General features: G+C 35.4%; 1 protein-coding gene across 1 annotated transcript; it reads right to left on the reverse strand.

Annotated features, from left to right (window-relative positions):
- Positions 1 to 1,416: 1,416 nt before the first annotated feature.
- Positions 1,417 to 8,587, reverse strand: LOC128226330 (retinal homeobox protein Rx1-like). The gene is made up of 3 exons (XM_052936213.1): positions 8,320 to 8,587; positions 4,454 to 4,680; positions 1,417 to 1,845 (listed from the first exon to the last, which is right to left on the reverse strand). The coding sequence occupies exons 1-3, from the start codon at positions 8,585 to 8,587 to the stop codon at positions 1,417 to 1,419; spliced, it is 924 nt and encodes a 307-aa protein (XP_052792173.1).
- Between the last annotated feature and the right edge of the window lie 14,201 nt (positions 8,588 to 22,788).

The raw sequence follows: 22,788 nt of genomic DNA on the forward strand, positions 1-22,788 counted from the left end.
GATTCGTGTCGGCTCCTTTAGATACATTAACTTTTACATAGTTTAACAAAATATTGTGCTTCCGTCCCTTACGTTGTAATCCGACCGACATATTGCCTTGAAAACTTGGTTCCGCCATGGCCCTAAAAACTTTATAGGTCCGTGGCTCCGCTCGCAAAAATCTTCGAAAATTAAAGTCAAATCATTTGTTTGTTTTGGATTGCGAGGGTATATGTACTTATATTTACACCTCAACTTCCATTCCTTAAATGAACGTCATTTCGGCAATTGCGTTCATTAATCGATGAACGCAACATTTTCGGATATGTTCGGATCGTAATTCATTGCATAATAATATACATGAAAGCTATTGATCTTGTTGTTGGTTGTATTGTGTCTGCAGGTCCCGTAAACTATAGATCAACATTTTTAAAAGTGTTAGTTTATTATATTTTAAATATATTGGTACCAGAAGTGTTTCAATTTTACGTTTTAAAGTGATTTCAAGTGGTTGATCTTTTCCCGCGTTATTGTGACGTCATTTGAAAAACATGTTTCCGGTTATAGTCGGGTCGTTCTATTTACAAAATGGGTAAGAACGGATTACTGAAAGGTTTTCTTAAATGAAATAAAGAATTTTTTTTAACAATACTTGAATGAAATAATGAACTATTGGTGTAAATATAAGGAATGAATTGCGGGGTTGATGTCGTTATCAGGGATATGAAAGCAATGGAGCTGGTCAAAGTATGGGTGGAGTCCTTCAGACTCCACACACATTGACTAGCCCAATTGCGTTCATACCCCGATAATGACATCAACCCCGCAATTCATTCCTTAATTGAATGATTTATCTCTCGTCGTAAATTCACAGTGTGTCTTTCCTTTTCATACAAAGGAAGGATTAATATTACGTACATCAGTAAAACATTTTGATTACAGGATTTCTCTTTACATCATAGCAATTCTTAGTCGAGCGTTGAAAGACAAAAATTTGGGGATATGAAAACGCATTTAAATACTGTTTTATTGTAAACGTTTTAAAATACAGGAAAATGAACAAGTTTTTGTATATATTAATACTATATATATATTATTTGAAACTACTAGATTATTAAAAGAGCGGTAGTACTCGTGTGTTATAGTCATTTTACCAATGTTATACATGTAATATGCTTCCAAACTCACTGTGTCACCTTCACGTGGTTGGTACATGCGTTCAAACGTTCAGACGTTAATTGTTATTCCATTGCCACCGCGGCCTGCCTTCATAAACACATCAAACTCCAAGTGTTGGAAATAAGTTTAATAACTATCATAATATTTACATCTGATGTTCTACATCCGTACACTATAAAAGAAACCTTGAACTATACACACATGATCATATGACATTAATGTTAAGATTGTAATTTCTCTCGAAAAATCGTATAATTTTCAAATTATGTATTTTCTCCCTAAATGATCCATATGTTCTCTTGCGCGCATGCGTAATGATGCAATACTTGTGTTCCTGTTGTCACCATCTTCAATTCTAGAGAGGCCACCAAATAAGTTATGAATGGCGCTTGTAAAATTTGCAGACGAGTGTGAGCCTGTGAACGCCTGCGCAGACGAGAGGAATTGTGCATAAGGTACAGGGTTTGGTGGAGACGGTGACGACGTCATAGGAATATGCGACGTAGGACTCATAGTGCTGGGCGCTAGCTGTGAAGTCATCCAAGGGTCGAGTGGAAGTGCGCTGCCGCTTCCTCTTCCGGAAATGGAGGCGATGGAAGAGAGGGGGAAGCTATCGGATAGTTTGAATCCAGCACTCTCGAGCTTCTCTTGTCGTCGCCACTTTGCCCGCCGGTTTTGAAACCAAACCTGAATATTAAGTGAGAAATGTTTACAACATGCGTTACAGTAAAGTATGTTTCTATATTAGTATTAACATTTATCAAACCAGTCCAACTTAAATACAAATGCATTTATTTATCGTTTTGGGCCATCTTGGCATACATGTGTTTGAATATAGGTAAAAGGAAGCCAGGTCTTTCAAGCTATTGTCGTCGCCGAAAACAATCAAATTAGATGCATGTTATTTCGTTCATCTGTTTTTGCAAGACCAATTGTTTGTGCGCGCGTTAAGAAGCATCGATTCAAACTCATTTGCTTCTTGGCTATAAAAATGTCATCTATATATTATATTTATATCTCTCTTTGAAAATTGAAATGGTTAGATCATATTGGATGAAATTGCTTTTTCTGTACCAACTACAGTCAGATTGCTTATTGAACTTTCTCCGCGAAGTAATATGCTTTGTTTTATTTATTTTTTAAATTCATAATGGTAAAATGCAATAAATTTCAAAGTATTGATGTTGTTCAAGTGCATTGCTGGTGTACGATCGAATTAATACAGCTATAAGAGCAAGTGGAGTTAATTATCCATCCTTCGAGGCCCTCTCATGTGAAATTAAGAGCTTTTAAAGTGAGGACTCATTTTCCAAGTGTTTAGCTTTCAAAATATAATTGCTGTCCTTATAACCCGATCCGTTCTTCATCTTTTCACGCCTTCCATTGTCCGCACACCCAAAGCCCTCTCGGCTACCCGCACTGAAACTCTGTCAGCTGCCGGGATCTCGGGGCCGTTACAAAACTTCTTGCCACAATTTAGTTTAAACGTGTGCTTATTATATCCACAATGAAGCTATACTTTGCTCATAACAAAACACATAAAAATCCCACATTAAATTCCCAGTTTATTTTTTTCTCAAGTCTATATGATGCATTGAATAATATGAATTGCATTCAATATATAAAATTTCTGGTAAACTAAACTACAATATTTGGAAAAATGTAAGCGATTAATTTTTCAACGCCCCTCTCGACTTAAGCCAAATTTAATAAACATCCCGGGATGTCTGAAAACCAGCCATCAGACAAATTATGGTGGATTTTTACAAATTCATATTATTACCGTCATTCCCGTTAATTTGGAATCTGAGATGCACAAAGTAAATTTCATTATCACTCCCTTTTAGTAAATTACCGTATAAGAATCAATTATCCACTCGTGTAAATAGACATCAGACTAAGAAGAGGGCTGGGCAATGAATAAAGCCCCGTGTTGTCGGAACCTCATTAAAGACACATTAGCTCGTTAGCTCCGCTTTTTGTGGTCGGTTGGTTTCTGACTTCCTTTTTGTCAGCGCCTGGCTTATTGAATTATCAACAAAAATAAAATGTCCGGCCGAATGTATTCTTGAGGGTTTGAAATGAACCATTAAACAGCGATTGCTTTGTTGAACAGTTTATTCGGGACAATTTGTAATCCGATTAGTGCAAATTGATATGATTTCTTCATTTACTGATTCCAACAAACGTCTGTAACCGAATGTCAGAACTCAAGCCGGTTTTGATGACGATACACTTTGGTTCGAGGGACTTAGGCAGAGAAAATACATCAAACTTATGCAATATGTGTACCTGGTATATATATATATATATATATATATATATATATATATATATATATATATATATATATATATATATATATATATATATATATATATATATTCAAGTACCAGACAACTACGTTTGTTTATTTAGCCACATTTGAACCACTGGACAAGACTAATCCTGGCCCAAGTGAGTTATTTAATTTGGTTACATATTAAATATCTAAGCTATATGGCTACTGATGTTGTACGAACAGATCGTATTTTCTCTGGCAGCCATTTTGTCCACTTCTAAACATTTAAGAATAAAATATATAAAAAATAATAATGTACGAGTCATACGCTTCGCTGCTTAATATATTATCAGAGAAGGTACACACCATTTGTTTGTTAAAGTCTTCATAAGCGGAGTAATAGCATAATTAGTATATATATAACAAAGCATATCACAGCAGTGTTATTGCAATCTTGTCGACCTTGGATTTTCTTAATATGCTGCTTTTAAGACTAATCCGATCCATACGTGTAAACCAATTCTCTTGGAAACAATTAACGGTTATCAAGCATTCTAATGTCGATAACTTTCTTAGCAAAGATGACATATTCCGCCATGTTTGGCGCCTTCGTGGCCGAGGGGCTGACAACATATACGCCAAATTCAGAGCATGGCAGTTCGTTCCCTGCTGCAGCCTAACTTATTTCTTGTTGATTATTATATTTCAAACTTGTATTAAGAAATGATTACAGCTGTTTATTTAATTTCATAAACCTTTAGAATTTGAGAATTAAGAGAGGCCAATGCAAGTTTTTGAGAAATCAAAAATTCAGTTTCAGGGAAGCAAGAGTCGTTTACATTGCACAAGACGAACGCGACGCAATGAAAATGGATTCGGTATTGTTACTAAGAATAACAGTTTCGAAAAACGCGTTAAGAAATATCTGTAGATTGTCCATGGCCTTTTTAACGCGCAAATCAATGTAGACAGATGTATGAATGTCGCGACAGACAATGAGAGGTGCGCCCCTACCTGTACACGGACTTCAGGGAGATTTATCTTGAGCGCAAGCTCCTCCCGGCTGTACACATCCGGGTAGTGCGACTTCTCGAACGCGCGCTCCAGTTCGTGCAGTTGGTACGTCGTGAAAGTAGTCCGGTTACGTCGTGTCTTCTTGCGTGCTTCCGGATCACAAAGCTCAGACATGCCTTTGTCTTTCTTCCGCTGGCCCGCGTCCTTTACAGGGGAGCCATTTAGATCTGAAAAAAAGGATATATTGTGAAAGAACATCGTTATTGAAAACATTTCTTTTACTGATATCCAATTGTTAGTGTTAGCTATTGCCAATTGAAGCTGTTGGTACTGATAAATGTCATATGAATGGTTATAGAATTCCAAGGTATCGTGGTGATCTTTTTATAAAATGTGTATTTTTAAAATTGCATTATTTCTAAACATATTCTTTAACATGGCGGCATGATTGCAATCTTCAATACCATGTACAAGCTAACGTTTATAATTAACTCACTTTAATAGCAATGTAAGATGTTAAATTTAAACTTGCTAAGAAAAGATACTAATTTAAACATAAATACTGAAATATTTTTTTAAAAGTAAATATGTTTGCTTGATATGTACACGTTACGCCATTCCATTTATGATTCTATGGTCGGCTGTTCATACAATAACCGTACAAGCCAGATCCCCTCACCTTTTCAAACACGCTTAAATACGCCCGGTATGTAGGTTTTACTCAAGTAAATAAATAAATTATTATAACCTTATAATTTATATGAACGGTAAATAAAAGAACAATCTCAGCTATTAAACATTTTAATTTTAAACCACACACTTTTATTAAAGTGACGCCTTCGGTCCTTTCTTCTACCACAAATATTTCATTAGAGCCCATACACCGAGGGTTTGCCCTTTCATTTAACATTCCGGTTATTGAAATTAATTAAAAGTATAGTTCTCCCAACACAAACGTTTACCTATTCCCCTGACTTTTTCCATCTCGACATTCAATTTAGGTTGAGATGTGAGCCCAGGTTAAAACGATAGGGCGTTCTTGAGTGCCCTTCAACCGCCCATATTACCGAGCTATTGTTGGACTATTTTTCTCAAATAGATAGAAACATGCTTACAGTCAACCTGGGAGATGGCATTATTGTAGTATACTAAAACCTTACACTTCTACGCATTTGGTTCAAGGGTAACTTCACATATAACGCCATGATAATTGTACATATTTGTCAATGCAATGTACTTTACCCGTGTATGCAATGTGATAGATACATATAAAGCAATTGAAAGTATGTTATTTTTAGATTACACTTCCCTTATTGTCAACGAATATTTAATGTTCAAGATTTTATTGAAAAGGTAATTTGAAGACAGCAAATCAATATTAAAATCATTGGCTACATCAGTAATGACAAACACAACTAGAAACTTGCTTATGTTTTTATATTAATGTTAAATGTTATCTTTTCCCATGTTAAGCAGGACAAACAGTTTAGCAGGTTTTCATTCATATAATCAAACTATCATTTTCAGGCAAACAATAATTAAATGCCCGCTGGCGGTAATTTCTGTATTTTGTGTACAAGTTTGTGGACAGTCAAAACTTGCAAGAATTTAAGGAGTTCCGAAGAACGACAACTATGTTGATTAATCAAACACATGAATACTTGCACTAAAAAATGACAGAAAAAATATTATTTGTGGTATAACTTAAGTTATGTTTAAGCTTCATGAAATAATTTATTATTATTATTATTATCATTATTATTATTATTATTATTATTATTATTATTATTATTATTATTATTATTATTATTATTATTATTATAAGTAGTAGTAGTAGTAGTAGTAGTAGTAGTAGTAGTAGTAGTAGTAGTAGTAGTAGTAGTAGTAGTAGTAGTAGTAGTAGTAGTAGTAGTAGTAGTAGAAGTAGTAGTAGTAGTAGTAGTAGTGGTAGTGGTAGTGGTAGTGGTAGGAGTAGTAGTAGGAGTAGCAGTAGCAGTAGCAGTAGTAGAATAGTAGTAGTAGTAGTAGTAGTAGTAGTAGTAGTAGTAGTAGTAGTAGTAGTAGTATAATTATTGCAATTTTCATTATTATTATTATTATTATTATTATTATTATTATTATTATTATTATTATTATTATTAACTATTATTATTATTATTATTATTATTATTATTATTATTATTATTATTATTATTATTATTATTAATATCATTATTATTTGGATATAATAAAAGATATGCATCATGAAGCCCCCTTTAAAAATTCATACTCTATATCAATATTGAATGAAATAATCATTTAAATTAAAATTGAGCCGTATATATATTATTTGCAATCTTAACAATCCTGATTGTGTGGTAACGTTGATAGATCTATGGGTAAACAGAGTTCACAAGACTTTCATATTTTGTTCCGAAAATAAAGCCGTAGAAGTACAATTTGAAGACATGGATTGACGAGAACAAGAAGGGATGGTTATTTATATTGATCAAATGCTTTTCGGTGGTTTTTAGAGGTTTATCAGTAAAATAAAATTGAAATTTTTCGCTGTTTTGAATTTTTTGAAAAATAATATCTTTTGCTGGTCACTCGTTGAAATATATTACGATCTTGCACTGACACAAACACATATATTATGTTGCTTAAGTAGTGTATGTGAAACATAATCGTATGTAGTCAAAGGATGATTTCGTTTTATTCCATTTAAAAAGAAATATTTAACTGTTCGTACACCTTAACAGAAACAGACCGAATTGTAAATTAATGCGTTTGACACGAATAAATGGCGTGACAATAATAATGATAATAATAATAATAATAATAATAATAATAATAATAATAATAATAATAATAATAATTATTATTATTATTATTATTATTATTATTATTATTATTATTATTAATATAATGGTAATTTTATTTTATTTTATTTTTTGTTTGCTTGCTTAAATGTCATGTAGATTATCACAGAGGAAATGCCTTCATAGCGTAATGCCATTCCACTATTCTTGAACGTATTTACACAATAAAATCTTAATTTATACATTTTCGGAACAGTAGGAAGAAGAAGAAGAGGAAAGGGGAAGAAGAAGAAGAAGATATAAAATAAGTTATAACACTAAAAATTGTATGAAAAAGTTCCACAAGGTGAAACCACTGAGTTTAAATAGTCTAAGTGTTTAAACTAACATAACTACGCAGATATCAAAATCATCCACGGTATGATGTTTAGTTCCAGCTTTCCGGCATGCGAGAATGCCTTTAGAACTGTTCAACCTTTAATATTCTTATACGCAGAATCACTTACCAAATGTATACAAAGCAATAGCGTATTGTTTTTCGAACGCAATCATTTCCGAAAGGGAAGACCACTTGTAACGAAAAGGTAATCGTGAAACTTTTGTTGTGTAAACTATGCTCGAATACCGTTAACAACATAGTGTCATTAAATGTAAAATTATAGTAGTTGGATGAAATGCCATTCCAACCTCACTCTCATTGTACTATACTCGTGTTTTTTTATACGTCTACATATATGTGTAGCTGTATGTGTACTTGACGTGTACTTGTACGTTTACGAGTGCTAGGTTTTAATTAATGATAAGGATATCTATACATTGTCGATTTATATTTTTTCTCTTTTAATTATATACATGTAGAGTTTCAATGTGTTTGAACGATTATTTTTTTAATTGAATTAATCCTGTCACAAGCAACATTTCAGGTTAACGTTAATGAATAAATATGCTTGAATCTTAGATCAAAACAAGTGGTGTTATTTGTATGTATGCATTGTTGTAGTGTTCTTTGTACTTAACAATACACAAAATTATACAGATACACGTAATTATAAATTATTTACGTACCATACTCTTTCCCATGTTTGCTGGTTCCATGTAGACAGTCTCTGTCTTTTGAGCCGCAGTGTCCGCCGGTAAATTGCCTGACGTTCTTCTCCTCCACCTGGCCGTCCGTTACGCGCGGCCCGCTCCCCTGCAACCCGGGGAATCGCCGACCCTGCTCGATCGAAAACATTTCAGGAACAACTGGGACTAACTGGTGGTCCTGCGGTCCTAGAATCGCCTCAATGCTATGAAATCCGGGGTACTGATGTCCGCTAGCAACAGTTGCCATGGATAATCACATTCACAACTTGTTGCAAACCGTCAAACAATTTCGTTAAACGTAGAAAACTGTCAGTATTAAAATTTATTAAAATTGTAAATTTTATAGCATTCTATTATTGAATATATATTCTGTTTTTTTTTTCAAACTTATTGATGCTCCGTCGTAAATACAAATGACATCGCCATCGTTGTTAACAAGAAACAGATAAACTATAATTAATTATACTTTAAAACGAAACACAAATCCATCGAAGGTCCTGTAGAGGAATTTCCGGTTATTTTCTATCACGAAACGCCAGTCTTTGGTCAGTCTCACTGATCGGAGCGGAAACCTCGCCGCCAAACACGCTAAGAGACGTGGCCCGTTGATGAACAATTCGTGCGGTCCGGGATTAAATTTGACGCCTATTTGTCACTAATTTTCGTGACATATAAAACAATCAGAAAGGCAAACAGGGAACACAATCACTCAACTAATCTTTTACGAGTCCCCAAATGCAACAAATCCGATTATACTGGAGTAGCAAATTCATAACGCTCATTTGTACAATTTGTCGCCGCTCTAAAAGACGTTGTCATCATAAAAGGATTGTGTGTGTTTGACAAAGGCCAGTTGGTTTTGATTCGATAACCCACATGGGGGAATTAAGATGAGGCGGGACGAAGCCCCCGTGGTGCACTCCGCCGCTACATTGTCCAATAGAAACGCTAACAAGAACTTCTAATTAGGATGTTCAGCTTGATTTCATGCTTGTTAAATTCAACTGCAAATATCAGATGAAGAACTCACCGCGAAAGCAAAGGAGGTATTGTGTGAAGACAATGTGGGTTTCCTTAATTGAACCTTCAAAAATGATACGAATTGAAGAGTTTGTTTGATTGCTTGTATGATACGGCATGTCTTTTGCATTACGTAAAATTATAATCTATCATAATCTATTCAGTATCAAACAATTTAATACGTAACCATTAATGGCATTGTAAAGTAAAATATTTTGTTTAAATTGTTTGATATTCTTAAATCTTAAACTATGTGTACGTGTATCTGAAATACATTTGAACTTCTTAAAACTTGAACACAGTTTAAAAAAAAAACATTTTCAAATATTCAGTTGACTCGCTCTGAATCGACAATAAAGCAAATGAAAGCATCCCCAGATGAGTTCCCATATTGTTTTGAGAGCTGTATTGTCACAACGTTAGGGAATCAATTTATTTTCTGCTGTTACCTCATTTCAGCCGCATACTGTTTCGTTTCGCTTTGGTACATTTTCTTTTGTAATCGTAGATGTAAAAATCATTCGAAGTTGAGGCTGGTGCGCTTTTTCATTTTATTTTTGATCCATTTTCTTACCCTAATTTTTGAAGGTAAAATATTTTCAACGGTGTACTTTTTCGTTTCTTTAAGGGCATTTTTTGCATCAGTATTTGATGCTTCATGTGTACGATAAAGGGTTTTGCATTCAATGGCCTTCACCTGCCAACAGCAACCTGGTAACCAATAGACAAGCTGTTATGGGCTCATGCCGTACAAACCCGTTTCTAACATTTAAGGGATACGCCATTGATGTCATATCATTATATCAGTGCACATCTGACAAATCCGCTTTCATCAAAGATCAGAAACATTTTATAGTGAACCCGTTCCTGTTCTGTTTGTTTTGTATGATGTTTGACAAATTACCCGGGACTAGCATACAGAGAAAGGCGCCTGTTTTTCCAAAACAAATGCACGGAACAATACACTATTTTACACGTTAAAATATCATCTAAAAAGAATTCTACAAGTTTGAAAAACACAACTGATTATACTATATCCAATGAAAAATGACACAAGGTTTGTAAATAAATGGAATTAAGAAACTGAATTGGGTCTCATTCAATTAGAGTTTTCAATTTGACACTGTCATAATTCTTTGCCCTTTTATATTCCTGCCTTTAGTTACAGCTTGATTAAAAAATGAAATAGGTTTCAAAGTCTAGATTAACACTTATCGTTTTGCCGATCATAATTAATTCGATTATTCAATATCAAGGTACACTTAGCACAATTCGCACCAGGGCCCTGATGCATTATATTGTCATTTAGGTCTTATAAACTATACAAGTGTATTTCAAGCGGGCTATATATGTTTAGGTTGTAATCGACGTCTTATAAACTATACAAGTGTATTTCAAGCGGGCTATATATGTTTAGGTTGTAATCGACGTCTTATAAACTATACAAGTGTATTTCAAGCGGGCTATATATGTTTAGGTTGTAATTGACGTCTTATAAACTATACAAGTGTATTTCAAGCGGGCTACATATGTTTAGGTTGTAATTGACGTCTTATAAACTATACAAGTGTATTTCAAGCGGGCTACATATGTTTAGGTTGTAATTGACGTCTAATAAACTATACTAGTGTATTTCAAGCGAGCTACATATGTTTAGGTTATAATCGACGTCTTATAAACTATACAAGTGTATTTCAAGCGGGCTACATATGTTTAAGTTGTAATTGACGTCTAATAAACTATACAAGTGTGTTTCAAGCGAGCTACATATGTTTAGGTTGTAATCGACGTCTTATAAACTAAACAAGTGTATTTCAAGCGAGCTATATATGTTTAGGTTGTAATCGACGTCTAATAAACTATACAAGTGTATTTCAAGCGAGCTACATATGTTTAGGTTGTAATCGACTTCTAATAAACTATACAAGTGTATTTCAAGCGAGCTACATATGTTTAGGTCGTAATCGACGTCTTATAAACTATACAAGGGTATTCTAAGCGAGCTACATATGTTTAGGTTGTAATTGAGGAATTATAAACTATACAAGTGTATTCTAAGCGAGCTACATATGTTTATGTTGTAATTGACGTCTTATAAACTATACAAGTGTATTTCAAGCGAGCTATATATGTTTAGGTTGTAACTGACGTCTTATTAATTACGCAAGTGTATTCTAAGCGAGGTATATATGTTTAGGTTGTAATTGACGTCTTATAAACTATACAAGTGTATTCTAAGTGAACTACATATGTTTAGGTTTTAACTGACGTCTTATAAACTAAACAAGTGTATTTCAAGCGAGCTATTTATGTTTAGGTTGTAACTGAGGTATTATAAACTACGCAAGTGTATTCTAAGCGAGCTATATATGTTTAGGTTGTAATTGACGTCTTATAAACTACGCAAGTATATTCTAAGCGTGTTACATATGTTTAGGTTGTAATTGACGTCTTATAAACTACGCAAGTGTATTATAAGCGAGTTACGTATGTTTAGGTTGTAATTGACGTCTTATAAACTAAACAAGTGTATTTTAAGCGAGCTACATATGTTTAGGTTGTAATTGAGGTATTTTAAATTAAGCAAGTGTATTCTAAGCAAGTTGCATATGTTTCGGTTGTAATTGACGTCTTATAAACTATACAAGTGTATTCTAAGCGAGCTATATATGTTTAGGTTGTAATTGAGGAATTATAAACTACACGAGTGTATTCTAAGCGAGCTACATATGTTTAGGTTGTAATTGAGGTATTATAAACTACACGAGTGTATTGTAAGCGAGCTACATATGTTTAGGTTGTAACTGAGGTATTATATACTATACAAGTGTATTTCAAGCAAGCTACATATGTTTAGGTTGTAATTAAGGTATTATAAACTACACGAGTGTATTCTAAGCGAGCTACATATGTTTAGGTTGTAATTCAGGTATTATAAACTACACGAGTGTATTCTAAGCGAGTTACATATGTTTAGGTTGTAACTGAGGTAATATAAACTACACAAGTGTTTTCTTAGCGAGTTACATATGTTTAGGTTGTAACTGAGGTATTATAAACTACACGAGTGTATTCTAAGCAAGTTACATATGTTTAGGTTGTAATTGAGGTATTATAAACTACACGAGTGTATTCTTAGCAAGTTACATATGCTTAGGTTGTAATTGAGGTATTATAAACTACACGAGTGTATTTTAAGCAAGTTACATATGTTTAGGTTGTAATTGAGGTATTATAAACTACACGAGTGTATATACCAGGCGAGCTACAGATGTTCAGGTTGTAATTGAGGTCTTATAAACTACACAGTAAATTCGAATCGAATAATATATGTTAAGGTTGTAGTTGATTTATTACAAGCTTAACGAGTGTATTTCAAGCTCTCTACAGCGACAGTAGAACTATGTATGTGTCGTACTATTTCAAACTTTGTACTTATCGTAGATAGTCGATCATTTAGTATGGCAGGGCCCAATATATATCGGAATGGATCCAGTCACATAGCCTTATAAACGACTTCCATACTCTTGATAACTCATCTGAAGAGAACATCATGTACAGTAGTTTTATATGACTTCATAAAGTCCATATGTTGTGTATTGGCTATTGCATTGACCGTATCACCCCATATACAGTAAACAGTCTGCAGTTATCCTGGGACAATCGCATGCAAGAACCTCAAGACCCAAATTTGGGTCATGATTGGAAGGCCAACCATGTTGGAATGGTCTGAATTCAATGACACATCTTCACTGGAATGCGCGGGTGAGTAACTATCAAGATGTTCAAGCCGACACAATTCCCGAAAACATGGCTGCCAACAATCTCTCATTCGTAGTGATCTCCCTTGGCGAGTAGAGACATATTCATGTAGGACAAATAACTGAATATTTAAAACAAAATGACTTCCTACACGCATTTATGAAGTGTCGTGAAATTATGTTTTGATTGTTGTTGTTTTTTGTTTCAAAAATCGCCATTTCGCACAGAAAACTAAGAAGGTTATTATTTATTTTTGCTGCTCCTGTCCGGTAGACTTAATACATGTAGTTACGAAGACCAAAACACAGTAACAATTACAAAGTCGTGAATATGTGATCATGCTTTGGTTTGTTTCCGCTTCTGCAAAGTTTTATAATAAGTATTTACCATTTTAATTCTTTGCCTACATGTTTTACTGAAAAAATGGTTTGCAATTCACTTGATGATACTGAAAGTCTAGTGCGATCCTATTTAATTACCTGTCCTATATGAGATTAAAACTATTTTATAGGTTCTCCGCATGTTGGTTTTAAACCTCAGATTGAGAGATTTTCATAATTGGGGAGTTGTGACGGCTTGAATGTTTTATTAAGAAAATCAGGAAATAAAAATGGTCTTTAAGGAGCCATATTGACCCGAACAATCGCAATCTCGTACCATTTAGAAACAGTGTGGTATAAATATTGTGATTTCAAACGTGTTGAAGAGTAATTCCGCGAATGTTATAAAACATGTTCTATATTAGGAGTGTTTCTTTGTAAAGTTGCTGACTTATTGAACTATATCATACAAGTCTAGTCCCTAGAGCCAGTTGAAGTATTCGAGTGCATTTTTTGTCCAGAGCATTTTTGTAATATTTGTGTCGGGGATGTCTGAAGTTTATTTTGAGCGAGGGTGGTCACTGGAAAGCTGGCAGCCTGCAGGTTACTATGGTAACAAAGGCAACGTCCAAGATTGTCACCGTTTTCTGAGCCCTTGACTTGTCTTACTATATCTATTATAATTATTTACCACTAAGATGTATGCTATTGCTCCTTAAAAATGTTATATTAGTGCAAGTATATATTGTGTTTCGCCGGCAATGCTCCTTACACTTTGGTATATGGCTATACTCCTTAACAAATGTGCTTTGTCATGTCTGCAAAAAATCCAACCACGCGTATTTGAAGACAGCCAACAATGAGCTTGTATACATTAACATAATGAACTGGTTAATTCATGCACGAGTTATGTCTCGTGAGCAAAAAAATGACCTTTAATTTGATTTGTCAAAAACATGTACAGTAGTTTTGAAAAAGTACCTATACAAAAGGTGCAACTTGTGATTTATTGAACATGAGCTATGTTGTAGGTTGTTGCATGTTATTATGGTACACGAAAACATGTTTGGCATCTTAAAATGTTAAATAAGGGGTATCTATATTGCACATGCTCATAAAGCTCCGAATTTTTAAGTATTGCAGCTTTATCTTATCCGTTTATCCTTTCTTCTATTAAAATGATTATGTTTAAAACAGGGCCATACCCCCTCCCCCCAAAAAACAACAACAACAAAGAAAAAAACAACAAACAAACACACACACACACATGCACAAAGAGTAACACAAACAACAACAACACAAATCCCATTCCACCCGGGTTAATGTCTGAATTACGATTTCGCGAAATATTAATCATTAAATCATTACCGAATGTTTTGGGTTCAGTGTGTACAAACCCCTATTTTCTGTCCATAAAACAACAGGAAGTACACTGAGTGTTGCCTCGAATTCTTGTTTTTGCAGGTTTTAACAAATTCAAGACTCTTCTGCCTCTGTTGTAGACTGTACCATCTCTTGAAAAAGTCAGAAGTACACGACACAATGAGAATAAGACATATCGGGGCGAAACTCGCTTTTTGCATCAACTATTGTAATACCCCCCCCCCCCCCCCCCCAAAAAAAAAGAAGTGAAATCGTTAAAATCCAACATGCCAACAAAATGTGCCGCCCATACAGAATGTTGTGGTGTAATTTTGTTGGATAAGACTTAATATAATATTAATATAATAGTAGTTGGAAACTAACTAGTTTTGTTCTTTAATATCCCAAATTACGATGTCATTTGAGCGTATCGTTAACTGCTATTCAACTGCATCTAATTAAACTGTTATTGACACATCACGTGAAAATAAAGACGGAATATGAAAAAGGCAAATCAAAGCAATAATGAAGTAACAATGTTACTTTTATACATTTAGTGTATACTCAAAGCCACATTGGTAGAATTAATTATATGATTTATAACATATGCCTTACAAATGAAAAATAGGTACAAAGTTTCAAAATCAATTAATAGACTTTTCAAAATACCAAATCGATTGAAAGAGTATTTGTTCACTGGCACAAAACACTTGATTTTCAGTTTAAATGTTGTTCATTTGAATGTTCAAACATTGCTTAATTAACTGATTGAATCGGTAATATAGGGGAGTTTCTAAACTAACGAAAAGGCGGTCTGGCCGTCGCGTGCTCTGTATGTTTGCGGCGGCAGTATCTCGGTGTAAATATAGGGTAGAAAATGAGCTTACAAAACGTTACAATGCTTTATTGTGCCATCTATTCTGTCGCCATTATTAATAAAGTGTAGATTTTCCTTAAAAGAGGTCTTTGTATTTATTTCTCCCTATATTAACGCATTCTATGATTAGAATATGATTTCTATGATGAAAGTAATTAGAGTTGCGAAACAATGCCAAAGAATTCCAAACTCGAGCTTGGTAATGGTTATCAAATGATTTTATTTATATTTATAATAGCCGACGCAAAATCCAAGGACAAGCAAACAGTCAACCTCGGTTATATCGTAACACTCTCAAAAACTTGCTATGTTGATTCGTCATAATGCTTGCCCCGCCTGTCGGGAGGCGGTCGCTCGTTGCCGACGACCGGCCCACCGTCGGCACGTCAATCCGAGCCGGCGGTCTCATATCACAGCCGCGGGCACCCACCAAACCTCTCTGGTAAGTGTAGACTTAAAGAGGAAATTAAATTTCTACAATAAATTTCATTAAATCTGGCGACGATTTAATGACAGTGCTCAAATTTGTAAACTTTGAATCAACAAAGTATTTCAGAAATGCTCTTATGACCCAATTTCAGTGTTGTATTACATATTACGAACTGAAAACATTAAATTGAAGGGTAAACATGAGGCTAACTCAATTAAAATGCTTTATTAGATCGCTAGTTGAAAATATCAATTAATTAAATTTCAGATAGGAAAAAAAAGGTTGACACCCATAAAAACCACAAACAGACTTGACATGTGTGAGTACATTTAGCGGGCGTGATACAACCAACTCATAGACTAACTAGTTCGTGTTAAAGTTTCCCTTGGTGTTTGTGTCTGTGCGTTACAATGAGTTCCGTCAACATTTCACATACTATCTTTTTCTAATAAGCCCAAACTTGAGATTGAATACAGAAAACTAGTTAAGCCTATGATTGTAGTTGGCTTTCTCCAGATAAATTTGAAAGTGAAACGCCGTGGTCAAATAATTAATACTAAATATATTTTTTCGTAATGATGAGACAAACTTTGCATAATAAAATGTTTTTTTTTCGTTTATGCGGTGATTTTCAACGCATAAACAAGGCGATTACGTTTATGCGGCGACGCTCAACGCATAAAGCAGAAATTGCTTATATGGGGCGCAACTGTACCTTTTTACCACATAAAGAGGACTAACTAAACCATTTATTATAAAGTTAAAAAAATGAGTTCTAATATTTCAACAAAAACGATGGTGATGACGTTGATAATGATGATGATGATGATGTCCGTCCGTCCGTCCCGAAATATTGTGACATGGGAGTCTCCAGAGTCACTTACATTGATGATTCATTGGTGTATGAATGATGATGGTGGTGGTTGTAATTGAGGAGATGATGGTGATGGTTGTGATGAAGTTGTTGATTATGACGATGATTAAGATTAGGGCGTAGCATATTACTGTCATTTTGAAGAAAATAAGGGGAAAGTAGTAAGGCAAATTGGTCAAATGTAAGGTAATATTTAAAAGTTGAGCCAAAATTAAAAGTTGAAAATAAATTATTACTCCCCTTGGTGTGTTCACATGTACATTTTCTTGGTTACAAATGACTAGTCCGAAAAAAACACAATCAATAAAAGAAATACGTCCATGATGACCCGATATCACTCATCTAAGTCCTTTTGTTCAAGTGTCCAAAACTAATGTTGTGTTGAAATTTTTGGAAACAATATCATTTTCAGTTTTCCTTTCGTTACCCTGGTAACCAGAGATGTACGCTGATGACGTGAATAAATTTCACAATCGCACAATTACCAGTGGTTCTTGAAATTGAAATAATTCTTAGCTCATCTGAGCACAAAGAGCTCATGTGGAGCTGTGAGGATTGTTGGATTTCTCTTGTTTGTCCGTCATTAACAATTGACTTTTCTAGAAACGTTTGAAATGACGTTGAAAGCGGTGCGCATTGTTAAGGGTACATGGCAGTCAGTCTGACAAAAAGGCGAGAAAATATGTTACGTCATGCGACGATTCAATTTTCTGATTGTCCCAAATGACGGTGTTGTGTGTTGTCGTAACATATATTCCCGCCATTAGTCGGGCCAAACGTCATTTAAAACGTTTTCGCAGAAAGATCAATTGGTTTGGTTCACATTTAAACCGATCTTACTAAATCTTTGTCAGAATGTACATCTCAAAAAGTCTAGTTCAAAGCTTGGTTTAGTGGACACAAAAAACTAAGTCCGATTTTGATGAAACTTTATCAACCACTATTGTACTAGTATGTCTTCTAATAGGTTTTCTATGCGGCGAAAGTGTGCCTTTTTGCCACATAAAAAAGTCCTGTTTATGCGTTGAAAATCACCTCATAAATGCGGTGATGCTGTTATGCGGCGTTACATAGCATGCTGACTGTCTTGTTACTAAATACACAGTGATTTGGTGGGAATGAGCTCCTGCTTTGGTGTCATTTGAACTGTACAACATTTAGTGACATTTAACCTAAAAAAAATATTTTTTCTTCAGATTCATCAAAGGGGTCACTCCTACCAACTATCTAGCATAAAATAACAATGAATTACTGCACTTCAACAAAGTCAGACAATCTCGAAATGGCTAAATAGGTCCTCTCCTCTTTTTAGGCATTAAGATTTTCTGACTTTGTGTAAGTGCAGTGTTCCTCTCATAACTTTTGTACTTGCACAACAATCCAGTGTGCTGCTAATTTTATGTTCTTTTTTACCAGTGTTCTAGATAGGACTTATGAAATTGTGGAGCATACCAGATTCAAACATCTTCATGTACCTACCGAGATGTAAAATTGGCGTGAAGGTTTATACTAATGTCTATCAAACGTGAGGGTTTATATTATTGTCTATCGAGCATGGAGGTTAATACAAGTGTGTATCGAGTTTGAGGTTATACTTGTGTCTATTGAGCGTGAGGGTTTATACTATTGTCTATTGAGCGTGAGGGTTTATACTAGTGTCTATTGAGCGTGAGGGTTTATACTAGTGTCTATTGAGCGTGAGGGTTTATACTATTGTCTATTGAGCGTGAGGGTTTATACTAGTGTCTATAGAGCGTGAGGGTTTATACTATTGTCTATAGAACGTGGGGGTTTATACTAGTGTCTATTGAGCGTGAGGGTTTATACTATTGTCTATTGAGCGTGAGGGTTTATACTAGTGTCTATTGAGCGTGAGGGTTTATACTAGTGTCTATTGAGCGTGAGGGTTTATACTAGTGTCTATAGAGCGTGAGGGTTTATACTATTGTCTATTGAGCGTGAGGGTTTATACTAGTGTCTATTGAGCGTGAGGGTTTATACTATTGTCTATTGAGCGTGAGGGTTTATACTATTGTCTATTGAGCGTGAGGGTTTATACTAGTGTCTATTGAGCGTGAGGGTTTATACTATTGTCTATTGAGCGTGAGGGTTTATACTATTGTCCATTGAGCGTGAGGGTTTATACTAGTGTCTATAGAGCGTGAGGGTTTATACTAGTGTCCATTGAGCGTGAGGGTTTATACTAGTGTCTATTGAGCGTGAGGGTTTATACTATTGTCTATTGAGCGTGAGGGTTTATACTATTGTCTATTGAGCGTGAGGGTTTATACTAGTGTCTATAGAACGTGGGGTTTATACTATTGTCTATTGAGCGTGGGGGTTTAAACTAGCTTCTATTGAGCGTGAGGGTTTATACTAGTGTCTATTGAGCGTGAGGGTTTAAACTAGCTTCTATTGAGCGTGAGGGTTTATACTATTGTCTATTGAGCGTGAGGGTTTATACTAGTTTCTATAGAGCGTGGGGGTTTATAATATTGTCTATAGAGCGTGAGGGTTTATACTAGTGTCTATTGAGCGTGAGGGTTTATACTAGTGTCTATAGAGCGTGAGGGTTTATACTAGTGTCTATTGAGCGTGAGGGTTTATACTAGTGTCTATTGAGCGTGAGGGTTTATACTATTGTCTATTGAGCGTGAGGGTTTATACTAGTGTCTATTGAGCGTGAGGGTTTATACTAGTGTCTATTGAGCGTGAGGGTTTATACTATTGTCTATAGAGCGTGAGGGTTTATACTAGTGTCTATTGAGCGTGAGGGTTTATACTAGTGTCTATAGAGCGTGAGGGTTTATACTAGTGTCTATTGAGCGTGAGGGTTTGTACTAGTTTCTATAGAGCGTGGGGGTTTATACTAGTGTCTATTGAGCGTGAGGGTTTATACTTTTGTCTATAGAGCGTGATGGTTTATACTATTGTCTATTGAGCGTGAGGGTTTATACTTTTGTCTATAGAGCGTGATGGTTTATACTATTGTCTATTGAGCGTGAGGGTTTATACTTTTGTCTATTGAGCGTGATGGTTTATACTATTGTCTATTGAGCGTGATGGTTTATACTAGTGTCTATTGAGCGCGAGGGTTTATACTAATGTCTATAGAGCAGGAGGGTTTATACTAGTGTCTATTGAGCGCGAGGATTAATACTATTGTCTATAGAGCGTGGGGGTTTATACTAGTGTCTATTGAGCGTGAGGGTTTGTACTATTGTCTATTGAGCGTGAGGGTTTATACTATTGTCTATTGAGCGTGAGGGTTTATACTATTGTCTATTGAGCGTGAGGGTTTATACCAGTTTCTATTGAGCGTGAGGGTTTATACCAGTTTCTATTGAGCGTGAGGGTTTATACTAGTGTCTATTGAGCGTGGGGGTTTATACTAGTGTCTATAGAGCGTGGGGGTTTATATTATTGTCTATTGAGCGTGAGGGTTTATACTATTGTCTATTGAGCGTGAGGGTTTATACTAGTGTCTATTGAGCGCGAGGATAAATACTATTGTCTATAGAGCGTGGGGGTTTATACTAGTGTCTATTGAGCGTGAGGGTTTGTACTATTGTCTATTGAGCGTGAGGGTTTATACTAGTTTCTATTGAGCGTGAGGGTTTATACTATTGTCTATTGAGCGTGAGGGTTTATACCAGTTTCTATTGAGCGTGAGGGTTTATACTAGTGTCTATTGAGCGTGGGGGTTTATACTAGTGTCTATAGAGCGTGGGGGTTTATACTATTGTCTATTGAGCGTGAGGGTTTATACTATTGTCTATTGAGCGTGAGGGTTTATACTAGTGTCTATTGAGCGCGAGGATTAATACTATTGTCTATAGAGCGTGGGGGTTTATACTATTGTCTATTGAGCGTGAGGGTTTGTACTATTGTCTATTGAGCTTGAGGGTTTATACTAGTTTTTATTGAGCGTGAGGGTTTATACTATTGTCTATTGAGCGTGAGGGTTTATACCAGTTTCTATTGAGCGTGAGGGTTTATACCAGTTTCTATTGAGCGTGAGGGTTTATACTAGTGTCTATTGAGCGTGGGGGTTTATACTAGTGTCTATAGAGCGTGGGGGTTTATACTATTGTCTATTGAGCGTGAGGGTTTATACTATTGTCTATTGAGCGTGAGGGTTTATACTAGTGTCTATTGAGCGCGAGGATTAATACTATTGTCTATAGAGCGTGGGGGTTTATACTAGTGTCTATTGAGCGTGAGGGTTTGTACTATTGTCTATTGAGCGTGAGGGTTTATACTATTGTCTATAGAGCGTGGGGGTTTATACTAGTGTCTATTGAGCGTGAGGGTTTGTACTATTGTCTATTGAGCGTGAGGGTTTATACTATTGTCTATTGAGCGTGAGGGTTTATACCAGTTTCTATTGAGCGTGATGGTTTATACTAGTGTCTATTGAGCGTGTGGGTTTATACTATTGTCTATAGAGCGTGGGGGTTTATACTAGTGTCTATTGAGCGTGAGGGTTTATACTATTGTCTATAGAGCGTGGGGGTTTATACTAGTGTCTATTGAGCGTGGGGGTTTATACTATTGTCTATTGAGCGTGAGGGTTTATACTATTGTCTATAGAGCGTGGGGGTTTATACTAGTGTCTATTGAGCGTGAGGGTTTATACTATTGTCTATTGAGCGTGAGGGTTTATACCAGTTTCTATTGAGCGTGAGGGTTTATACTAGTGTCTATTGAGCGTGAGGGTTTATACTAGTGTCTATTGAGCGTGAGGGTTTATACTAGTGTCTATTGAGCGTGAGGGTTTATACTAGTGTCTATTGAGCGTGAGGGTTTATACTATTGTCTATTGAGCGTGAGGGTTTATACTATTGTCTATTGAGCGTGAGGGTTTATACTAGTGTCTATAGAACGTGGGGTTTATACTATTGTCTATTGAGCGTGGGGGTTTAAACTAGCTTCTATTGAGCGTGAGGGTTTATACTAGTGTCTATTGAGCGTGAGGGTTTAAACTAGCTTCTATTGAGCGTGAGGGTTTATACTATTGTCTATTGAGCGTGAGGGTTTATACTAGTTTCTATAGAGCGTGGGGGTTTATAATATTGTCTATAGAGCGTGAGGGTTTATACTAGTGTCTATTGAGCGTGAGGGTTTATACTAGTGTCTATAGAGCGTGAGGGTTTATACTAGTGTCTATTGAGCGTGAGGGTTTATACTAGTGTCTATTGAGCGTGAGGGTTTATACTATTGTCTATTGAGCGTGAGGGTTTATACTAGTGTCTATTGAGCGTGAGGGTTTATACTAGTGTCTATTGAGCGTGAGGGTTTATAATATTGTCTATAGAGCGTGAGGGTTTATACTAGTGTCTATTGAGCGTGAGGTTTTATACTAGTGTCTATAGAGCGTGAGGGTTTATACTAGTGTCTATTGAGCGTGAGGGTTTGTACTAGTTTCTATAGAGCGTGGGGGTTTATACTAGTGTCTATTGAGCGTGAGGGTTTATACTTTTGTCTATAGAGCGTGATGGTTTATACTATTGTCTATTGAGCGTGAGGGTTTATACTTTTGTCTATAGAGCGTGATGGTTTATACTATTGTCTATTGAGCGTGAGGGTTTATACTTTTGTCTATTGAGCGTGATGGTTTATACTATTGTCTATTGAGCGTGATGGTTTATACTAGTGTCTTTTGAGCGCGAGGGTTTATACTAATGTCTATAGAGCAGGAGGGTTTATACTAGTGTCTATTGAGCGCGAGGATTAATACTATTGTCTATAGAGCGTGGGGGTTTATACTATTGTCTATAGAGCGTGGGGGTTTATACTAGTG

This window comes from Mya arenaria, chromosome 3 (genome assembly GCF_026914265.1).
Source record: "Mya arenaria isolate MELC-2E11 chromosome 3, ASM2691426v1".
In the NCBI taxonomy this organism is placed as follows: domain Eukaryota; kingdom Metazoa; phylum Mollusca; class Bivalvia; order Myida; family Myidae; genus Mya; species Mya arenaria.

Excerpts from the sequence above, each read along its gene's own strand:
- LOC128226330 (XM_052936213.1), bottom strand. The coding sequence starts at position 8,587 with ATGGCAACTGTTGCTAGCGGACATCAGTACCCCGGATTTCATAGCATT. Across the intron at positions 4,681-8,319 it reads CAAACATGGGAAAGAGTATG|ATCTAAATGGCTCCCCTGTA; the intron begins GTACGTAAATAA and ends CCTTTTTTTCAG. Across the intron at positions 1,846-4,453 it reads TCCCTGAAGTCCGTGTACAG|GTTTGGTTTCAAAACCGGCG; the intron begins GTAGGGGCGCAC and ends CTTAATATTCAG.